This window comes from Lolium rigidum, chromosome 2 (assembly GCF_022539505.1).
Source record: "Lolium rigidum isolate FL_2022 chromosome 2, APGP_CSIRO_Lrig_0.1, whole genome shotgun sequence".
In the NCBI taxonomy this organism is placed as follows: Eukaryota; Viridiplantae; Streptophyta; class Magnoliopsida; order Poales; family Poaceae; genus Lolium; species Lolium rigidum.
The window spans coordinates 31,218,985-31,240,366 of record NC_061509.1 but is presented as its reverse complement, the minus strand read 5'-3'; the positions used below and the strand labels follow the sequence as shown (position 1 = coordinate 31,240,366).

Below are 21,382 nucleotides of genomic sequence, written 5' to 3'. Positions count from 1 at the left end.
CTCATGGCTCTTTGGTACGTTGCACCGGCATTCTTCAGCCCAAATGTCATGACTACATATTCAAACAAGTCCACTGAGCCTGGAACTCTGAATGCAGTCTTGTGTATATCTTCTGGGGCCATAAAGATTTGGTTGTAGCCGGCGTTGCCATCCATGAAACTTAAAACTTTATGACCAGCAGCTGCATTGATCAACGTCTCTGCTACTGGCATCGGATATTCATCTTTTGGAGTGGCACTATTGAGATTCCGAAAATCTATGGCGACGCGCCATCGGCCATCCTTTTTCTCCACAGGTACGACATTGGAAATCCATTCAGCGCACCTGCATGGCCTGATAAACCCGGCGTCTAACATCTTCTGGATCTCTTTCTTGACTTCCACCAAGATTTCGGCCTTCATCTGTCGTGCTCGCTGCTGGAACGGCCGAAATCCTTTCTTCAGAGGGAGCCGATGCTCAATGATGCTCCTGTCTAACCCAGGCATCTCTGTATAATCCCATGCAAAACAATCTGGGTATTCTTTCAACAAGGCTATCAACCGGTCCCTCAGATGCGGCTTTAACTTTTTGCTGATAAATGTTGGTCGTGGCTTATCCCCAGGACCAATGTCAATCTCTTCCAGCTCATCAGCTGATGTAAACCCATACCCTAGCTTTCCATCGCTTGCTAGATCAATGTTGAACACAGGCAAAAGGCATGTTGAGGATAATTTTGACCGATTGCTAGAATCGGCCTCCTTTTCCATTGCAATGTTCAATGAGGGTTTACAACTTATTGGTTCTCTACTATGGCTACGCGACATGCTAGAGGTAAGATCTTTGCCTTTTATTTTTTGGGGCCGATCGCAGGGATCGGCCTTGTCACGTACGTCCATAGACTTGGATCTTGCTATTCTGTCAGGCCAGTGGATAAGACCAGCCTCACTCCGTTTTTTGAAGCTTCGATGCGCTCACAACCGTCCAAGCTAATTCCAGAGAGCGGCTCTTGGTTGTTTGCATCCCAAATATTCATGGCAGCTAGCGAGATCTCGATCGAGTCATCTGCATGAACGACCTCCACTTCGTCTCCATCCCATTGTATGATGCACTGATGCATTGTGGATGGAATGCAGCGAGCTAGCGTGGATCCAATCCCTCCCTAGCAGGACAGCGTAAGTGCTTTTGCTGTCGACGATGAAGAATGACGTAGGGATGGTCTTTCGGCCCACGGTTAGATCTACGTTCAGAACACCCTTTGCTTCTGACGCTTGGCCGTTGAAATCGCTTAAAGTGACGTTGGTCTTGATAAGATCTTCATTGGAACGTCCCAAACGTCGTAGCATGGAATACGACATTATATTGACTGCCGCTCCCGTATCAACCAACATCTTGCCGATAGGCTGCCCATTGATGTAACCTCTCAGGTATAGGGCTTTCAAATGCCTGTAGCTTCTGTCTCGAGACTTCTCAAAGTTGACTGGCCGTGAACCGCAGTCAAACTGTGCCATTGACACTTCCTCGTCTTTTGGAGCACAAAATTCCGACGGGAGTATGAACACCATGTTTGTATCAGCCGATTCCTCTGCATCGGCTTTTGTCTGTTTGGGGCGCCACACTTTCTTCTGTGGCCGTGCCTCTGTCTCCAACGTTTGCTGAATTTTCACGGCCAGATCGGGCCGTGCTTTCCTCAACGTGTACAGGTACTGTGCCTCGGCTTACTCTAGGTTTCGTAGCCGCTGCACCCTACGCTTCTGGGAGTGGCTGAGTCCATCAGGACACCACCTTGGCCGGTGATATCTATCTTCTTCTTCATCCGACTCCTCGAATTCTTCATCTCGAGACGACTCAGTTCATCTGTTCTGAGGTGGGAGAGGCCCTAGACGCTTGAACACTGAAACTTCATTTGTTCCCTTCCTCTGCTGTTTACATTCCGGGCAGTTCTCGATTGTAGGCAATCGGCTCATTCCTGAGTCCCAGCAGTGTTTAAAGAAAGGACAGTTCCAATGCTTATCCATGTCCTCTTGCTCTCTCGACCTCCTTCTAGCGTGACGCTCATACCCTTCGTGGTCTCTATCACATCGACGATACTTTCTGTCATCTGCATCAGAGCGACGATATCTTTCATCATCTACGTCGTAGCGCCAACGTCGGTCATACTGCTGCTCATATTTGTTAAGGAGATGTGCGGAGAGTGGTCGTTGATACCGCACGCTTCTCACTTCTTCCTCAGTCAGGTACCGTCTGTCATTATGCTGGGGCCGGTTGCGTGGATCGGCCTCCGCTTTATCTTTGCCACGGGAGTGACTGCTTTCTGCTTTATCCTTGCTATGGCGGTCTACAAGCCCTGCCATGTTGATATCAAAAGAGAAGCCTGGCTCGCTTCTTAAGCAGTGACTAAGATCCACCATGTTGACGCCAGGAAACGGATGCGTGTCAACCTTCATGGCAAACTGACCGAAGAGTAATCGGCCTTGTTCTATCGCCATTTGAATCTGTCCGCGCAACACTTTGCAGTCGTTGGTGGCGTGGGTGAACGTGTGATGCCATTTGCAGTATGGTCTCCCGTTCACCTCTTGTAACGTAGGGGTTTTGTGGCCTTCGGGTAACTTCAGCTGCTTTTCCTTCGACGGCAAATCAAAAATCTGCTCCGTTTTGTTTAAATCAAAGTCAAACCCTTTTGCAGGCCCTGGTTGTTTCACCCATTTGCAGGACACTGGTACTGCCCCCCGACCCCATTCAGCCACGGCGACTTCCTGATCTTCTGCAGTGTCTTCATCTTCTTCTGTCTCGACCAGGGCGACCGGGCGCTTGAACTTGTCCTGGTACAATTCTGGGTGGCGCTATTCATACGATGTCAATTTCTGAACCATGTGCGCCAGTGAATTGTAGTCTGCTTGGAACGTCAGATCCTTGAGCGACGCTGAGAGGCCTGCTATTGCCAGATCGACTGCTTCCTTCTCAGATAAACGAACCGAATAACATCGGTTCTTGACGAGTCTCGAAACGCTGAATGTATTCAGACACTGTCTCTCCTCGCCTCTGCCGCACCTGCGTAAGATCGGCAATGCCAGCTTCAGTAGCTTCTGAATGATATTGTATGTGAAACTGCTCCTCCAGCTGCTTCCATGTTCGAACTGAATCTGGTGGCAATGAGGTGTACCACCCAAAAGCTGGACCCGTGAGAGATTGCACAAAGAACCTCACACGTAGCTGATCTGATGCTGAGACCATGCCCAACTGTGCCAAATATCGGCTCACGTGCTCAATTGAGCTAGACCCTTCTGATCCACTGAATTTTGTGAAGTCAGAGAGCCGATACTTAGGTGGTAGCGGGATTAGGTCATACTCGTTGGGATACGGCTTGGAATAGCCGATTGTTCTCTTCTTCGGCAGGATACCGAACTGGTCTCTCAAGATTGCACTGATCTGATCCACCGTAGGAGTTGCAGAGGTTGAGCTTTCATGACTCGTTCCGGTGGCATACTTAGCTAGCCACGCTTGTTTCTCAGCATCTACTCCAAAACTCCCTCCTGTTCCAGCAATCCCTCCGGCTCCAGCAATCCCTCCAGCTGTGATCTGGTTCGTAAGCATCCAGTTGTTGCAGTCCGGCACGTATGTGCACACGTATCCATGTGGGATCTCCTTGGGCGGCTCAAACAGGAATTGGTAATCGCCAGGATCACCTCCAACCTTGTAGACGACGTACGCCGGCGAACCTTGTTGCTGTGGAGCTACCAACGTGTATGGCAGTGGTGGCCTAGTGTAGAACGGTATTTCTCTCTGGTGAGTTCCTAGAGCAGGTCCTGACGGAGAATACTGATGCTTCATGATTTCATGAACCACGCGAAGCGCAACACGTTCAAGAGTGTTCACCAGGCTCTCAGAATGTCGATGTAGAGAGTGAGCCACAGCATAGTTAATTTCCTGGCGCAGGGCTCTGGTACGGTCCTCCGAAGGGAGAGACAGATCTATCCCCTCAAACACGCCTTCGGGTTGGAATCCTTTGAACCTAATGTCGTGCGAACGGGTCTTCTCGAAAGAGCCGATGAGATCGGCTTCGAAGATGGCCTTGATCTCATCGTATTTCTTCTTGTGCGCTGCAGGCAGATCTTCATACTTGATCGGATCGTCCGCCATCTCGGATGCAGGTGTTGACGTGGTTGCTATCGAAGATGTCCCACCGGGCGTGCCAGAATGTGTTGCCTGCCAAAACCCACCGGCGAGCAGTGGTTAAGCAACACGAAGAGCCGGGAGGCTGCCAAGACTGCTGGGTGGGCCCTGGTCCCTCGACGTCGTCCCGAAATGTTCCGGCACACGTCCTGGCGGTTGCAAGGGCGTGCCACCTGACCTATACCTGGTCAGGAAGGTGTTGGATTGCTTCGATTAGTCTCCTGCATGGTAGACACGTAAACATTAAATATGAGCCCGATCGGCTCTCAGGTTGCCCTGTGGATCGGCTCGAAGAGCCGATTGCCCCATGATTCACGTTGGGTTTACGGTGACATGGGGATCCTGCTTGATCAATACAAAGTTAAACCAATCCACGACAGTTTAGGGTTTTCACCGTATGATCGGAACATCCTACGCGTAGTTGAGCCTAATAGATACGAAAGATGATTGAAAACTAACCCTAAAAGAGGCCTAAAAACCAACATTAAGTCAATTCCCGGAACAATCCCTCTTAGGGCTAACAAACCGCACCTCTCGCACTACCGGATCGTTCAACCCGTTTGCAAGGCCTAACCATACGGATATTAAACCAATCCTTGAAGAACAAGGAGCAACTATAACAGATTGGATCTACTAAACAACAATCAAGCAAGGTGCTACCCCTACACCTAGATAGGTATAAGGGCAGCTAGATATCGAGGGACGGCATAGCTAAGCAAATATGTATAAGAAAAGCATCAATGCAAGCCCCAAAACATCTACGATAAGTAGTGCTACTCGCCATCAACAACGCTTCAGCATGAGTAACACAATGATAACAAATAAACGTATACTGCCTAGATCGCAAGATGCGATCTAGGCAGCATGATGCTTACCGGGAAGAAACCCTCGAAACAAGGGGTGGCGATGCGCCTGGTTTGTGTTTGTTGTGAACGTGATTGTCCTCTTTTCTCAATAACCCTAGGTACATATTTATAGTCCAGGGGACTTTCTAATTCGGGCGTGCACCTAACCGTGCACAGGTTAAACTCTATCTTTTAATTCTAAACTAAGATGCAATCTATTATAAAATACAGGTACACAGGCATCTAGCCCAAACACTTCGTGCGGCCGCTTCAAAGACGCTCCACGTGTATATCCTTCAAGCTCATCTCAATTATGGCCCATCTCCTGATTTGGCCAAAATCTGGTGATAACAATTCCGTAAGACCTAGTCCCCCTTCTCGAAAGCTTGTGGACCAAAAAAAGGCACAGACAGATCCAGTTACCAATAGCACATCATACTTCTCCCATTCAAGCGATCTAAGCAGCTGCAATTGCGCGAGTCTCGATCTAATCCCATGTCCTGATCATTATGCTCTCTAAAAAGTTTTTGCCAGTCTCCATTAAAATTGATAGATTGCGATCTAATCAGCCCGCCTGCCCACGTCAGCCAGAACGGCAAGACATATAGACACACGTGTTGCTAGCGGCAATCGCGCACGGATTGGATCGGGACGCCGGACACCGTATTTGACCACGCCGGATGAAACAGGGCTTTAGGGCTTGCAACTGAGAGCGGTTAAATGTCCAGCGCGTCCCAAAACCCTTTGCAGGACATGGTTAGAGATGCTCGTTCTATAGACAACTATTGTCTACCCATTCTCGGAAAATTTTGAAGTTGTTTGTGATAGTATGTAGAACTTTCACATAAGAGATTTGAGTATTTGGAGCTAAGGTATAATTGAGGCTTAGAATGTTCTCTTGTCTATGATGGGTCTCGCCACACCTGAAAAATGCATTGTACTCCCTCCATTCACAAGAAATTTGTGTTCTAGATTTGGTCATAGTCAAAATTTGTAAAGTTTAACTTTAACTAAGCCTAAAACAGGAATTAAATTAAAATGGAGGGAGTAGAAAAGCATGTGTCCATCGAAAAAATCATATGTGCTAGAGGGAATGACTGAACAAAAAAGCATCCACAATCAGACAAGATTTTGGCTAACCACAATTACAGAATAAAAATCCTATTCCACTTATAGATGTTTGCACAAACTGTAACGACACAGGCCTGACACATTGACAAACACACGACACTTACTCACAAAATTACCAGACAACGACTTCAACATACAGCTATCGGGTGTACATCAGAATCATAAATCGATCATCCTAAGAAGATCACTAGCCACCACAGAGGGTGGACTCCTTCTGGATGTTGTATGGGTAAAAGGGTGCAGGCATCATCAAGTTGCTTGTCGGCAAAGATCAGACGATGCTGGTCCGGTGGGATGCCTTCCTTGTCTTGAAATATGCGTTCTGTGACCATGCGCCCTGGCCCATGGTGCAGCCCAACTTAAGTATACCGGGGCGTGGTTGCGGAGGAGAAATTCAGTACTTTCACAAACTGCTTGAGCAATATCTGATACTCACAAGGTGCAACATCAGTTCACCCATAGTACAACACAAGGAAACAGCGGCAATACATTTACAACAAAAAATTGATTGCATGCAGCATGTCACTGGGCGATGCTCGTGGACGCGAGTACAGACAGACTGAAACAGACTAACCGTCTAACAGAGCATTACATTCTCACGCATAGAGGAGCTATCCTGTATTATTATGGTCGATCGCCCACTGCTAGCGACCTCGCACATGTTTCCGCAACTAGTTCCCTGGCTCGAAGAGATCGTTCAGGACGGCGTTTGCCACGACGGCGCCGAGCCGGGATACCCAAGGGAACTGGCTCGCCGCGGGCGAGAGTGTCAGCAGGAGGACGCCCAGGAGCAGGAGCGCGAAGCCGAGGAAGACGATTGTGGCGTCCGCGACAGGGTTGCTAAATGAGTAGGTGTCGACGGGCCATCCGCCTAGCACGGAGACACGGCCAGCATCGAGGAAGAACTGCCGCATCTGAACAACGCCGGCTTCACCACCGAGAACTTGCCGAGCTTCGTAAGCCATAATATATCGCGCCTATCGAAGCTTGTGAAGCCCTGATCGTACCTTGTAGTCGTGTTCTGGTTCGTGCTTGTCAAAGCGTACCTAAGGGCATGTACAATAGTGTACAATCAGCTGTCTGTAAGTTGTGCCACATATGATTTTTTCTGACGTGGAAGCGGTTGAAGAAGGAAAGAGAAGGAGGGTGTTTGCAATTCTGCAGACGGTCGATAGTCCCGTAAAATCGCTAGTTATCGATAGCCTTTCCCCCGTTGTACGCTCAGGCGTCGCTAATCTGCTGTTTGCCCGGACGAACCGCCTAACCGCTAGCGCTCGCGCTTTGTTCTCGAGCAGCGCGGCGGATGAATCCCGCCGGAGTCCCGAACGCTTCCTGAACCATGACTGCAGGCACTGCAGCAGCACGACTGCGCCCTTGTCCCGCTGCCGCGCCCTGAGGCGCGAGGCTGGCCATGGCGCTCGTGCTGACGGCCTGTATCCATTGCTGAAGGAGGTTCAGGTACGAGTCGCCACGAGCTGGCCGAGCAGCGCATAAATCGAAGCCACACAACCTCGCTCGTGAACCATCATTTGGCCAAATCAAGGCCCAGTTCTTTTCGGCTACAGCTTGTGCATAAGCCACTCTAGTTTGAGCTGTCCAGAGAAACAGCAGTGAGAATAAGCCAATGAGAAATTGCAGTCCAGTTCTTTTCAGCTTCGAGTGTTCCAGCTTATTGTTTGAGTGGTATGAGAAAAAGGCTAAAATGCCCCCGGAATGATTTTGTGCTGATTGTATACTTGTGTGGTTACTAACTACTGTATTTGAAATACCACCGCATCTGACGAAAGACATTGAACAATGAACAGGTTCTATCACTGTAACAAACAATTACATGCAGTTAATCTTGTACGGCTATCAATATGAGAGGTCGGATCCAAAGGAGAAATGGAAGTTGTTGCCACCGAATGCAGGAACTAGAGTATGATCTTGAGGCGTGCTGAAGAGGAGCTGCAGGTCGGACGTGGGAGCAGCAGAAAGCTAGAGGTGGGGGTGGTTGGAGAGCTCCGGTCGGCCGCAGCTAGAGATGGGAGCAGGGAGCATCAGATGGATCTTGCCAGCGAGCTGGAGCTCCGCTCGATCCGGGGCGACGAGGTAGGAGGCCGTCGCGGTTATCCCTCCGCCATGGAATTGAACCGGGGTAAGCAGGGGATCGGTTTAGCGGAAAGGGGTGGCGGGGGAGGCGGCCGGAGTTGCCCGTGCGGGCGGCGGCGGCGCTGTGGGAGGAGAGGAACCCTAGCGGTTCTTTTCGCGAGAGCAGAGCTGAGGGTGTCGCTCGTTTTTTTGATTGATAATTGATAGGAAAACGTTTCGGCAGCGCGGTGGCATTTCAACGCAAATAGAGTGAAAACTAGGGGTATCCTCATGTACCGGTTTGGTTGGGCTCGGGAAGCTGCGGAAAGCTGGGGGTACCCAGCTTCTCCCCACTGTGAAGGATTTGTAAGAAACAGCTGCCCCAAAAAACGGCTTAAAATCGAGTTCTTTTGGGCTTAAGCTTATTTTCACCTCTAAGCTGTTCAAAAGCCCCAAAAGAACTGGGCCCAAGTCCGGTTGTGACAGCATGTGAACAACTAGGATCGATTCATTCTTTGATCTTTGTCTCATTCTCAAGTTTACCCCGATCTGGTTTCTCGCCGGCGGGAGTTTACTGATGCCGCTGCGGTGACAGAAAGTAGCGAACTGCAATACGTTTAACCAAGAGATTTTCAAGATTTTTTGCTATTGTAATTTTACAAACAACCTAGAAGACGATCGATTGTAAATGCTGTCGTTAGTGCAATCTTTAGATGACATGGCAGTGTATTGCAGACAGTTGCTGTCTAAACTATTGTACATGCCCTAAGCCATTTATATAGGGGGAACCGATTCTTGGGAGGTGCACGTGGTGCACTGCACACGCACGACTGCTATTTTTTACTTCTGACTAGGAAGCAAAGGCGCGGCGGCACGCCGCGCCCGTGGTCCTATAACTTTTTGCAAGCTGAATGATTGTAAAATTGCAGGGCCTCAATTCCTATTTCTACCAGGTTTACGTATTAGAAGTAGGCACCGTGAAGAGTGGGTGCTTCATCCCTCAAGAAAAATAGTGGATACTTCAAATCATCGTGCGCTCTTTGGGTCTTGGTGGTAGTGCTGTTTAACAGTTCGTGGACTGCTGTGTTTGGACAAAAAATGGGTGAAAATAGAATAGAGCATTACTGTTGTTGTTTCATCAGGTGAGGATTCTTGTTAGTAACATGAATGGATAGTGGCAGAAAAAGAGATATCATTAGTGATATGAATAGACAATGGTGCAGAATATAACCTGCAGGCACGGTGCAGGAAGAGATATCACATAGTAGGCTCTTTGCGATGGGTAATTTGCATATATGAGTGTTCTTGGCATGATGCCATCAGATGCTTAACTATATCAGCAAAATACAGACTTCACAGGCAAACAAAAGTGGATCATTGATAGGGTGAGGTGGTCCATGGATAATTGCTTGGTGCTCTTTGACACATGTACATGATTACGTAGTGGAGGCCTGACAGATAACTATGCGGATGGGAAGCGAAAGAAAGATTCAGAGTGGCGATGCTGTAGGTGCCTAAAATCAGCTGTTCTGTTCTGTAGGCGCAGTCGACCTGAAGCTCGTTAGTACGCCGCATTGTCCTCTTCCTCGAGGGATGAGAGCATGATGATCGTCTCCATTGTTGGCATGGGAGCGGCAGGGACAGTTTCCGCAGAGAATACCTGTCCTGGGTCAGTGTTGTTCTTGGCATGGTCAAACAACAAAGAAGTTCCTTACACTTTAAAAGCCTAACAAAAGCTGCAGACAGAGCCAGTTGAACATTCCACACAACACCTGCACAAAAGAAAAAGCCAAAACAATTCAGTTTGTTTTGAGAGAGAGGCAACCTAGAAAAGGCTCGACGCAGCTGCGCGGCAGCAACAATTTTTATAGATGTTTATTTGGAAAGACACTAAACAATCAAGTTCGACTGTATTTCGCAGATGCTATAATATTTATAAAATGTTGTGCCTGGTCTTAGAAAGGTAAAAAAAAATACACATGCAATCTCGATCCGAGAATCCAAAAGTTAAGCTTGATCTAGAACATAGGATATTTTGAAGCTCAGGTGCCAATGTTATCTTAATTTCTGTGCAGCAAAGTTCAGACAATACTATCAGTAAACTGCAGGCACAACCTGCTCGAACAAAAGCAGCATGCCCATGCACCGCCCCGCCACGGACAATTTGCAGCAGCCCTCTGAGAAGCTGTGTAAGGAGTAACAATACAACAATTATAGGATACCCCAGCAATGCTAGTAGGCATACATGCTTCTGCTAGAATCGAATAGACAGTCAAGAGTACCAAGCCATCTCTAACCTTGTGGCTTGAAAGAAGGATTTGTGTTCAGGAAAACTGGAAGAATTATGTCATGCTTGTTAAGTCCATGTGCACGTACTTATAAGAAATTATCTGTCGGATAATAAACTTGTTTCTTCCATAGCTCATATACCATTTCATAGTACTATCTTAGTTAGTTCATTGACATATATTTAGACGACCAAATGAAGTTGCACTATGTGTACAGAAATGGTTATATATTTAATTGCGGAGTATTTTTCAGAAAAATTGGATGCAAACATTTGTAGTATATATGTGCCCAGTAAAGTATGTCTAACTTACCAAGTTCCAGGGAGGCTAATACTTTTGAGAGTTCAACAATCGGAAAAGTAATCTTGTACACGAATGCACCACAACCAAACCATTCTCACTACACTTCTTTAATATTCATAGAAAGATTCAGTGTTTGGGCCTTAATAGAAAGGTATACCAACAAAATCTATGCAGAGAAGGAATTAAGACAACACACTAATTAGGAGAAGGTGCGCGTTTGTACATTTCTGCTGTACCTGAAGTTCCAACAATACTGACACTGAATCTGTTCTATAACATATGTGGTTTCATGTATTTTTGTAGAACATAATAAAATCAAATCAGTATACAACATGAGTGCCTAACCTGCGTATTAGATTATCTTTGGCATATTTCAAAGAGACTTGCTTCTTTCCATCTTCTTGCAGTGTATTTGCAAATGCAAACATTATAACTTAATCAAACCATAGGTGCACGATCAGATGCCAACTAAAAAGGAAAACGGGATTGCAAAGCGAACTTAAATTCAAATAAAACAAAATCTGACCTGTTATGCACCATTGGCTCCATTTTAAAGGAAAAAATATTGACACTTTTGGAGAGGAAAGCATGGACTTCCTATGGGCAGCAAGATCCACGGAGGAGAATTAAGATTTTCATATCCAACTGCCAAGAAGTAAAATGAATCACATGCTCCCAATCTTCTTTTGGACGGACATAATTGATACATGCGATTTCTGGATTTGTTTGAAAAGGAAGTTGCAACTGAATAACCTTATTTAAAATAAACAAAGGACTTACACTTGCAACTTCTCAATTAATAAATAGCCATATTTACTCCTTCCCCCAGTGGCATGGTTGATCTAGAAAATATCAAAAAGACTGAGAGGACACATCCAACAAAATTTAAACAAAACCAAGCAAATCACCTGTATTTGGAACACAGCTCACCAGATCTAGCGTGTGGCCCTGTTTGGCAGCTACGGGGAAGCAGATGGAGGATTGGGAGGTAGGGTTGATGGAAGCGCAGAGCCTCCTCCATCCCAGTGCCGCTCCCCATCCCAGCACCGGCGGCACTCCTCCCGCCAAAATCTCACCGAAGGGAACACAAACGACGACCTGTCCGGAGGGAGACCCGTGCAGGTCCACCGGTGCACCCGTCACAGCAGCCTCGGTGGCAGCATCCTCTCCCAACGACGCGGCTGCCTTCTACCTTGCTCATCCGCACCAGGTCCCCTCGGCTACCTTCCGTCCCAGCCCCTCCAGCTCCAGTCTGAGATCCTCCACCTCTCCGCTGCTCCCGACCGCCGGGCTTCTGCGTCATGGGCGCCCCTTTTCCTCGCAAGAGAGATGAGAGGCGGTGCGGTCGGGGAGAGATGGGGAGATCAGATAAGTCCCCAATCAGCGCTCAACCGTGAACGCAGTTACCGGAAAGAAATAAGCCATCAAACCGGTAGCCGGTAACCTATGTTCAGAAAAAAAAGGAAAGCAAAAAAAACAATGAATCGGTCGGAATACCAGAGGAGCAACAAATCATCGTACGCATCAAGCTGCAATTGGAGGAGCAAATGGATAAATAGCTTATCTACAGTGCATGAGTCAATCTAGGATGCGGTAATTGATCAACTTTTATATAGTGTATAATGTGGGAGCACGCACGACTACTTTTGCACAGAATCCTTCAGCTCCTGCAACTTGACAAACCAAAACTAACCATTATAAAACTCGTTTTCGTAATTAACAAATTTACAGGCCGGAGGAACCTGCCATCCATAGCATCGTGCGGCTCGCCAGCCCACGATGGCGTTTGCCACGACGCCACGACGGCGCTGGCCCAGGCAACCCAAGAAACTGGCCAGACGCGGGGTAGAGTACGAGAGTGTCAGCAGGAGAATGAAACCAATGAAGGCGTGGGTTGGCAGCCACGGCCGGGTGGTCAAACGAATGGATAACTAACCACGCAATTACAGAATAAGATTCAGTTTCACTTAAAACGCAACAGAGACCACACTGCTATACGGAAGCAGCAGATGTTTCCACAAACTGTGTGGGACTGACAAACACACGACACGACACGCTCATAACTAGACGACGACTTCAACGGACAGCTCTACCAGGAAGATCACTGGCCACCACGGAGGCGGAGCACCAGGTGGAGGGTGGACTCCTTCTGAATGTTGTAATCTGCAAGGGTGCGGCCGTCCTCGAGCTGCTTGCCGGCGAAGATCAGTCGCTGCTGGTCCGGCGGGATGCCCTCTTTATCCTGGATCTTTGCCTTGACATTGTCGATGGTGTCGGAGGACTCAACCTCAAGAGTGATGGTCTTGCCGGTGAGGGTCTTCACAAAGATCTGCATCTGTATAGTTGGAAACCGAGCTGGGTGAGACATCGTGTTATACCATGACAAGCAGTTTATGAGAAGTAGATGAACAAAACCATGGAACCAGTAAGGTAACGATCTAAGTCCAATCTAAATCTCTAACGCAAGCAGTAAATCTGCAGTTACCAATTATCAAACGGGGACCACGTACGGAGCAATATGAACCATGTACATCATCAATCAGAACATGCATGCGACTAGGACGTGATAATTTATCTCGTTGGATTTCCTCTTGTTTGGATTACAGGGTAATACAGAGATCGTGCTAGCATGTTGACAGACCGAGTAGACTCTACAGATTGCAATATGATTACGGTAGATGGTTCAACGTTAATAGATCAAACCTAGCCAGCAACTCATAATCCATCAATGCAGGCAGCAGCATTGGAGGAAAAAGGATATTTAGATCGCAGTACATGTATCCTCTGACGTATAAACGGTTCAGCAGTCAGCACTAACAAATCAAACCACACCTATCACGGCACCAAACAAGTGTTCCACTGAAATCTACGCCAATAATAGATCACGGAGATACATATAACTCGATCACGGAGATGGAAAAGAAAACTTTAATCTATCGGGTTTCAGACAAATTGCAGAACATGCATGCAGCGATCAACACGAGTCACCGGAACTCAAGATGATGCGAAGCGAGAATCGATTAGATTGCGGAGAAGATCGCGAGGACACATACCTTGACGGGGGATTGCAAAGACTTTCTTGATCGGGGTCGGCTGCAGGTGGATTGAGGAGAGGGAGTCGATCGGGTGCGGTACTTATTATAGATGGAAGAGAGACCGGTCGGTTACGTCAATCCTGCACCGAAACGACCGCCTCTCCGGATGCGAATAGAAACCTGAAGGCGGTGGCGGAATCCGTTCCCACCGAGCAGTCTCTGAAAGCATCTTTTAAGATTATTATTTCCTCCTCTAAAAAAAAAAGATTATTATTTCCTTTTTGTATCTCCAATTCGAGAATCATGTGGAACGTTCAACTAGCGGCAAGGTGGTCGATGATGTTTTATACTCTCCCTCTCTCCGTTTTGAAATAGTCTATATTCTAGCCCTTAAATTTATTTTACTAACTCCATATCGGATTGATGGGCAAATTACGGATTTGAAGAGCAACCGTTTTATTAGGCAAATACCATACTCAAAAAAATAATTTAGTGATAGTTTTGTACTTTTGTTAAACCTGTCCAAAAGAGTCTTATGTCTAAATTGAAACTCTGAGTCATTCGAAGTTTTCGCCTCAAGAAGCTCGTACATGTGTATCCTTCTAATTAAATAAGATAGCTAGTATATGATTAAGCCGTGTGTTTTTCTTATTATCCTCCCAAAAAGAATAAACATTTGTAAAGGAATCATGAAAATAGCCAATAGAGTTATAGCAACAGAAGGTTGAAAAACCTTGTGATTATGTTGTAAAACAAATAGAGGTGTCTTTGGCTCCGCTTGGCAAAGTTTGGCTTGCTTTTCTTGGTAGTTGCATAGCTGGCCAGGTGGATGCACGTCCTCGGTACGGGTGTGAACGTTGGAGCGGCGGCTCTGGAACTCTTGCTTTTTAATTGTCGTCCCTTCTTGCTTAGGCGGAAGTGTCTCGACCTCGGGGCTGGAGTGGATGTCGGTGCAGCGGTTTCGATGCTTGTTTTTAGTGTCACCTCTTGTTCCTTTGGTGGAAGTGTCGTCGGCTCGTGTAATGCGCGGCCTTGGGTCCATGAGTAATGCATGCATCTCCATGTAGTGGATGGCTAGAAAGAATAATCACACGTAACAACAGGCAGAAGTATGGAACGACAGGAGAAATTAATTAAGAGGCTTGCTTCGGTGTCCCTCTTACCATACCCCTTATGGTTCGTTTTATAGAGCATCTTTAGCCGGGTCTTCCAATGCGTTTCCAAACGGCACCAGATTTAGTGTTTGGGGGATGCGTTTTGTTCGTACCGCGTTTGAGGACGTTGCTCTTCAGCCGTGTCACCCAAACAAAATTTGTGATTTTTTAATTTAATCGAAAACAGTTAAATTCATTCAAACTTGCTACATATTACATAGATTCAAATGAAATTCGATGAAATTCAATACTAAACCATAATAGTACTTGCAGTGGCCAGACGGGTCGTAGTACTGGTGGAAGTTGTACATGTCGTCAACGACGAGGTCCTGCTTGCCGCGCTCGTCGGGCTCGTCGACGGGCTCGTCCTTCACCGCGCCGCTTGGTCCAACCTCGCCATCGTCGATGAGGTCGACGAGTGGCTTCCCGATGTCACGGATGGACATTGTGATCGCCGTGTCAACGTCGCCCACCTAGGCGTCCTTGTCATGTAGCGACGCCGCGAACGCCGCGTGCAACCCTCGACAGTCATCGGGGTCATCGCTGCTGGCGATGAGGCGTTGTTGGCCCTCGTACTCCGCCAGCTGCGCCGCCTTTGCGGCTTCCTCATCATCCTACTCCTCCTTCACCTCCGGTTTCGGGACGAGGATGGCACCGCCGGCGCGCATGTGCTGCTGCTGGCTGATGTTGTAGCCGCGCCTTGGATTGACGGGTGGCGTCGCGAACTCCGGCTCGTCCTTCACCTCACGCTTAGGCACAGTGTAGGGTGCGGCGTGGTGCGACAAAGGCGCCGAACGCGCTAGCCCTGACGAAGAAGAGTTTGAGGAGACCGAGTACATCCTCCTCAGCTGCTAGCGTGCTGCGAGCGTAGGAGATGGTGGCGGCGATGGCGGCATATCCAGCCTGGGGGCGCCATTTTGGATGCCATCGATGACGTGCTCCAGGGTGCGCCCGGGAACGCTCCAGAAGCGGAGGCGTCCCTCACTGTCCCAGGTGTTCCTTCGGCCAATGAGGCCGGCGGTGATGTTCGTCTCGGCGCTGTGCTGCGCCTAGAAGTAGTCCGCCCACCAGTCGTCGTTACCGGTGGGTGCCCAGGTCGGATTGGCTCGCTCCTTGGCGGTGAGGCGAGCCGCCGGGTCCTGATCGCGTCCCTCTAGCGCTCCATGCCCTGCAGCTGCGGCGGGACGCCGACCCCGTTGACGGACATCCTCTACCTGCCGCTGCTTGGCAGGCGCATGTCCTGCGGGACAGGATACCCCGCGTGATACAACGCACACGCCTCCGCCACAGTGAGGCTGACGCGGCTAAAGCCATTCAATGTGACGCTCTTGCGGGAGGACGACATTGCGGCGAGATTGGTGCGGCTGGGAGGTGCGGCGAGATTGGAGCGGCGAGATTAGAATGGGGAAGGAAGAAGATGCGCTCTTATAGTACAGCGACGGCAAGCGAAGCGGCAACGGAGCGTTGGCCGCAATAAACGCCGGCGTGGATGGCCATGCATCCATGCACGACGAGGCGCGTCACTGCGTCGCATGGGAAAGCTGGGCGCCATTAACGTCGCTTGACCAGAGGTACGCGACGGGGTTTTAGAATCTCGTGTCGCTGACGAGTCAGGCCCGTGTCTCATCGCCTCGCATTTCGTTGTGTCCGGCATGCCCAGAGCGTCCCCTGTAGAGCGGGGACGAGCTCTAGGCGCCAGATACCGCATTGGGCCGCGCCGGACGGAAAGGGCCTTTGGGACGCGCGGCTGGGAACGGAATTTTGTCCGGCGCGCCCCAAATACCTTTAGAGGCCGCTTTGGGGAACGCGGCTGGAGATATTCTTAGCCCGCAAAAATCTATATGAATTCCCATATACCTTTGTATAGATATACTAGTTATTCAATGTTTCTACCAGCCGATGTTGGCCGATGAAATATTTTACCTACGAATGTTTCGGTTTTTAGCGTGCACCATTCTCTGCGCTTATGACTATTGAATATTACAGAGTTAAACGGATTCGTACGGGCTATTATAGGACTTGTACTTTTTATTTTCTTTTAATCATTGCATATCTAGTTACGAAGAGGTACAAAGAGCTCTTCATGTGTTTGAGTTCACTAAAATTTGAAGGAGGGGACGACACCCAAGCAAAAGTGACTAATTAAATGTTGTGCGGGTCAAACGTAGCAGCACTAATCCAAAACTGAGATGGGATGGAGCGAGCTTTATATGTATAGCACCGGGATGGACTTCATTTCTGTATACCCGTCTTTGCGTGTGGCGCTTAGAACCACGCCCGTCATATGTAAGTGGAAGCCATAACACTGGTGCAGATAAGAAGGTGAGGATCCCGAGAGGAGATGATTTTCTCTCGGTGCGCGGGATTTGAGGATCGAGGAGTCACGCTGGACGATCGTCCGTATATATGGACCGGCCGCGGTGTTCTTCATTTTCGGGATCAATCGATTATGGCCTTCGCAGGTGTATCCCTCATCGCCGATGGCAAGCTCATGGGCACGGACGGCTCCTCTCCCACGCCGACCATAAACGCCAAGGCCACCAGCGGGTACCATTTGCTTGTCGTCGAAGGCCACTCCCGCACCGCAGCTCATAGTCCCTTGACATGCATCAGGTCTCGCCCTTTCATCATCGGCGGCCATCGCTGGTGCATCCTCTACTACCCCCACGGCCGTTCCCCGGACGACGCCGGCTTCATCTCACTTCATCTCTCCAGCGAACACGGCGTGAAGCGGACCAACTTTGAGTTCAGTTTCGTGGACGAGACCGAGAAGCAGGAGCCGGCACACATTCGCGCGGGAAGAAGAGTGCCCATCTATGGATGTTACAGCGCCGGATACGGCAGGTTCGTTAAAAGGGATGCGCTGGAGAAGTCCAAGCATTTGAAGGACGACAGCTTCACCATCCGTTGTGATGTCGTGGTCGCCCAAGAGGACGTGACTTCTCCCTGCGTGGAGGTGCCGCCGTCCAATATGAAGCGAAACTTCACCGACCTTCTCCTCGCCGGGGAGGGCGCCGACGTGGTCTTCCGGGTCGACGGCGACACTTTCGCCGCCCACCGCTGCGTCCTCGCTGCCCGGTCCGCCGTCTTCAAAACGATGCTTTTCGGTCCCATGAAGGAGGGAAGCGCGGGGACCGTCGTGCAGATCGACGACATGGACGCGACAGTATTCAAGGCCATGCTTGTATTCATCTACGGCGACTCCATGCCGGCAGAGGAGGGAGGAGACGACGGCGATGGCGTTGTCCTGCTACAGCATCTCCTCGTGGCAGCGGATATGTACGGCATCCCAAGGCTAAGCGCCATGTGCGAGAAGAAGCTATGCGAGCACATCGGTGTCAGCACCGCGATGTCCATCCTGGCCCTCGCCGACCACCACGGCTGCCACGGGCTGAAGGAGGCCTGTTACGAGTTCCTCTCCTGTCCGGTCAACTTGAGGGCGGTCGTGGCGATGGACGGCTTCGATCATCTCTGCGGAAGCTGCCCTCCTCTCATCAAGGAATTGGTGATTGACATGCTGCAGCCTGCAGGCGCCTAAGTAGTTGATAATATGCCTTTTATATTTGGTTACTACTTCTATTCGCCGCTACAAGAAAAAATGTACCTCCATCCTTGTATATGAGATGGAATCTTACTGCTGACCCATAAATGGATGGAATGCTATTATACTATACATGCAGCATCCTTAGAATGCAACTATATGTTGCGCGGAAGGGCTGTTAAATTGTTGGGTGTGTCTATGTCTCAGTTGACTGAGATTTTCTTAAGTCTCAGTCAACTCAGAAAAGTGCAACTACAGTTCAAAGAAAAGTGCAACTCGGTTCAGTTGCACATTTCTGGCAGAAAAGTGCAATTGCACTTTTTAAACAGAAAAGTGCAACTCAGGCATATTTTTGTAAGTGACTTAGACTTAAGGAAATCTCAGTTGACTGAGACATAGCAAAACCGTAAATTGTTTATGCATGCATAATAATAGGTCTCGATCGTTTGTCTTACTCCTCCCTAGATGTACTTATACACGAACCGTCTGATCCGTACTCAATCAGTTTCAAAGCCAATAATCCTAACGACCTAATCGTGATTGTGCAGTTAACACTTGATTTTACTCCCACAGGCTCAAATGTAAAGCGTCTAAGGATTAGTCAAAAAAATTAAATCTTACTAATTTTGACCAAATGTTTAAGTAAAAACATTTACATCTACAATATCGAATGAACATATTAAGAAAATATACTTATGTTGAATCTATTAATGTTGATTCAGTATTGTAAATATTCAAATTTTTATGTATAAATTTAGTCAAACTTAAAAAATATTGACTTTTGACTAATCATTTGGCACTACATTTTAGGATGGAAGGAGTATTCCATTAATTATATCTCCATGCATGCAATTTTAGTCCACTTGTTTGGAAAGGCCGACAAGAGCACTTTACTTTGGATTATAATTAAAAAATGACTTACGTGCCCTAGTAATAGCGCTTGCATAGCAGAGAAGTTGGAGCTTTTCTGTTTTTTTTAATCGATTGATCTATTAATAATCATCAATAATAGTATAAGTAGTTTAAAAATAAAAAAATTATCAATGGATACTTGGACCACCTACCACGACTACACTCGAGTGGATGGAGATACTTCTCCAGCCAGGGCATCTAGTGGCGGGATCCAAACCGATCGAGACGGTTCGTTTTGGTCCAAACTACATGTTCTAGTGGACCGACGCAATCAGATCGATCCATTCTCGACCTAAATTATGGCTTGAAAATTTCTTGAATTAACAAAGAATCTATGTTTACAAGTTCCCCTTGTTCATGCTATTAAAAATTAATCCTCCTTACTCTAAATATATGAAAGATATTTTCACTAACAAACATATATCTAATGAAGCGAGAACCATGCTTGCTGATTATTCCTTTAAAGGGAAACTACTTGAAAAGCGTAGAAATCCTGATATACCTACTATCCCATGCTACAGTGTTATGCCTTTCTCCTTATATAAGAAACTCAATTTGAAAAAGTTAGTTCACCTGAGGTTTCTCTCCAAATGGCTCATAAGTCTATTGTTACTGCTATTGGTATATGTGAAGATGGTCTTATCAATAATAGCTAATGTGTAAATACATATATGCTTTCTTATATTAGAAATGCCTGAAGATACTAATTTATCTATTGTTCTCGGAGACCTTTTCTGAATACTAATGGGGATGTGATTAATTGCACCGAGAGCGAGGTGACATTCCATCTCAACGGGAATGAGTATACTATACATTCCCCAAAGAAAAATCCTAGGGATGTGATAAACAAGAGTGTAAACTCCATTGAAATAAGGAATCTTATGATTGGGGGTATTGAGATACCAATGCCACCTCCTGATCCAACTATGAAATATTAATGATTTGGGCAATACCAATCGAATATGAGGTATCCTGAATATTTCTGACGTGGAGATAATAAACAAATCACTTAATCACCCTTATTAATAATACTCCCTCCTTCCCGGTTTACAGGACCTACGCTTATCCCAAGGTCATCAATTTAATCAATATAATATAAGTTTTATAACATAAAAATTATACCATCAGAAAATGCAACATCTAAACTTTCCAACAATATATATTTTGTAGTATAGATCTTGTGTTATGTTGGTTAAATTAGCGATCTAGGGATACGTGCATGACCTATAAACCGGTATGGAGGTAGTATGATAACGATCCAACGGCGTTGGCTTCTTCGGGCGTCGCGGTCTTCAGTCGGATGCCTCTACAGTGGATGTGGCACCGTAGTGGTTGGTGGCTCGACCTTGCGGAGGGAGGAGGGTATTAGATATGTAATATGGGTACGTATACAATATGGTGTAGTACACCAATTGTATACGTACCAAACTCTGTAATTGCCTTGTGGAGGCTGTTTCCACCTATATAACATGCAACCGGTCCCTCGAAAGAGGGTACGATCGTTCCTCCCAAAATCAACATGGTATCAGGCCTCTCCTTTTCCTACGGCATCTAGCGCCGCCGCCCTCGGGACTCTCCTTCCCGTCGCCGACGCCAAGCTCCACAGGACATCATCGACGGGCTCCTCCCTCGATCTCTACAAACTGCCGGCCGATTCCCTTCCTCAGATCGGTTTGAGCATCCCAAACAACCCTACAACCACAAACCCTAGCCTATACACCGACAAACCCTAGCCTATACCCTCTGCCATGACAGCAGATCTCATCAAAATTCTGCCGCGCCAGCCTGCCACGGCAGCGATTTCTGCTGATTCTCTGTCGCACCAAAACTCCACTCAGATGGCGTCTTCTTCCTCTTCTGGAGGGGTGACAACTATTGGTGCTCCCCTGCCACCAAGCTGACACGTGAAAATTTTCTCTCCTGGCAAGCTCAGGTTCTGCCCACCCTCCGTGGC

At 47.7% G+C, this 21,382-nt stretch overlaps 2 protein-coding genes and 1 long non-coding RNA gene across 5 annotated transcripts; 1 reads left to right on the top strand and 2 right to left on the bottom strand.

The window, feature by feature from the left end:
- Positions 1-9,888: 9,888 nt before the first annotated feature.
- On the bottom strand, positions 9,889-12,158 carry LOC124691514. Of its 3 annotated transcripts, XR_006998986.1 has the most exons (6): positions 11,717-12,158; positions 11,567-11,628; positions 11,313-11,431; positions 11,132-11,183; positions 10,311-10,380; positions 9,889-9,967 (listed from the first exon to the last, which is right to left on the bottom strand). It is a non-coding gene; the product is annotated as an uncharacterized LOC124691514 (long non-coding RNA). The 3 variants fall into 3 exon arrangements; XR_006998987.1 differs by having other exon boundaries at positions 11,132-11,431; XR_006998985.1 differs by having other exon boundaries at positions 10,311-11,431.
- Positions 12,159-12,861: 703 nt separating this feature from the next.
- LOC124691513 (ubiquitin) lies at positions 12,862-13,121 on the bottom strand. The gene has a single exon (XM_047224796.1). The coding sequence runs from the start codon at positions 13,119-13,121 to the stop codon at positions 12,888-12,890; it is 234 nt and encodes a 77-aa protein (XP_047080752.1). The 3' UTR covers positions 12,862-12,887.
- Positions 13,122-17,424: 4,303 nt separating this feature from the next.
- LOC124689448 (BTB/POZ and MATH domain-containing protein 2-like) lies at positions 17,425-18,513 on the top strand. Its single transcript, XM_047222979.1, has one exon. It carries the CDS (start codon positions 17,425-17,427, stop codon positions 18,511-18,513), a length of 1,089 nt encoding a protein of 362 aa, XP_047078935.1.
- Positions 18,514-21,382: the final 2,869 nt, after the last annotated feature.

Excerpts from the sequence above, each read along its gene's own strand:
- LOC124691513 (XM_047224796.1), bottom strand. The coding sequence starts at position 13,121 with ATGCAGATCTTTGTGAAGACCCTCACCGGCAAGACCATCACTCTTGAG.
- LOC124689448 (XM_047222979.1), top strand. The coding sequence starts at position 17,425 with ATGGCCTTCGCAGGTGTATCCCTCATCGCCGATGGCAAGCTCATGGGC.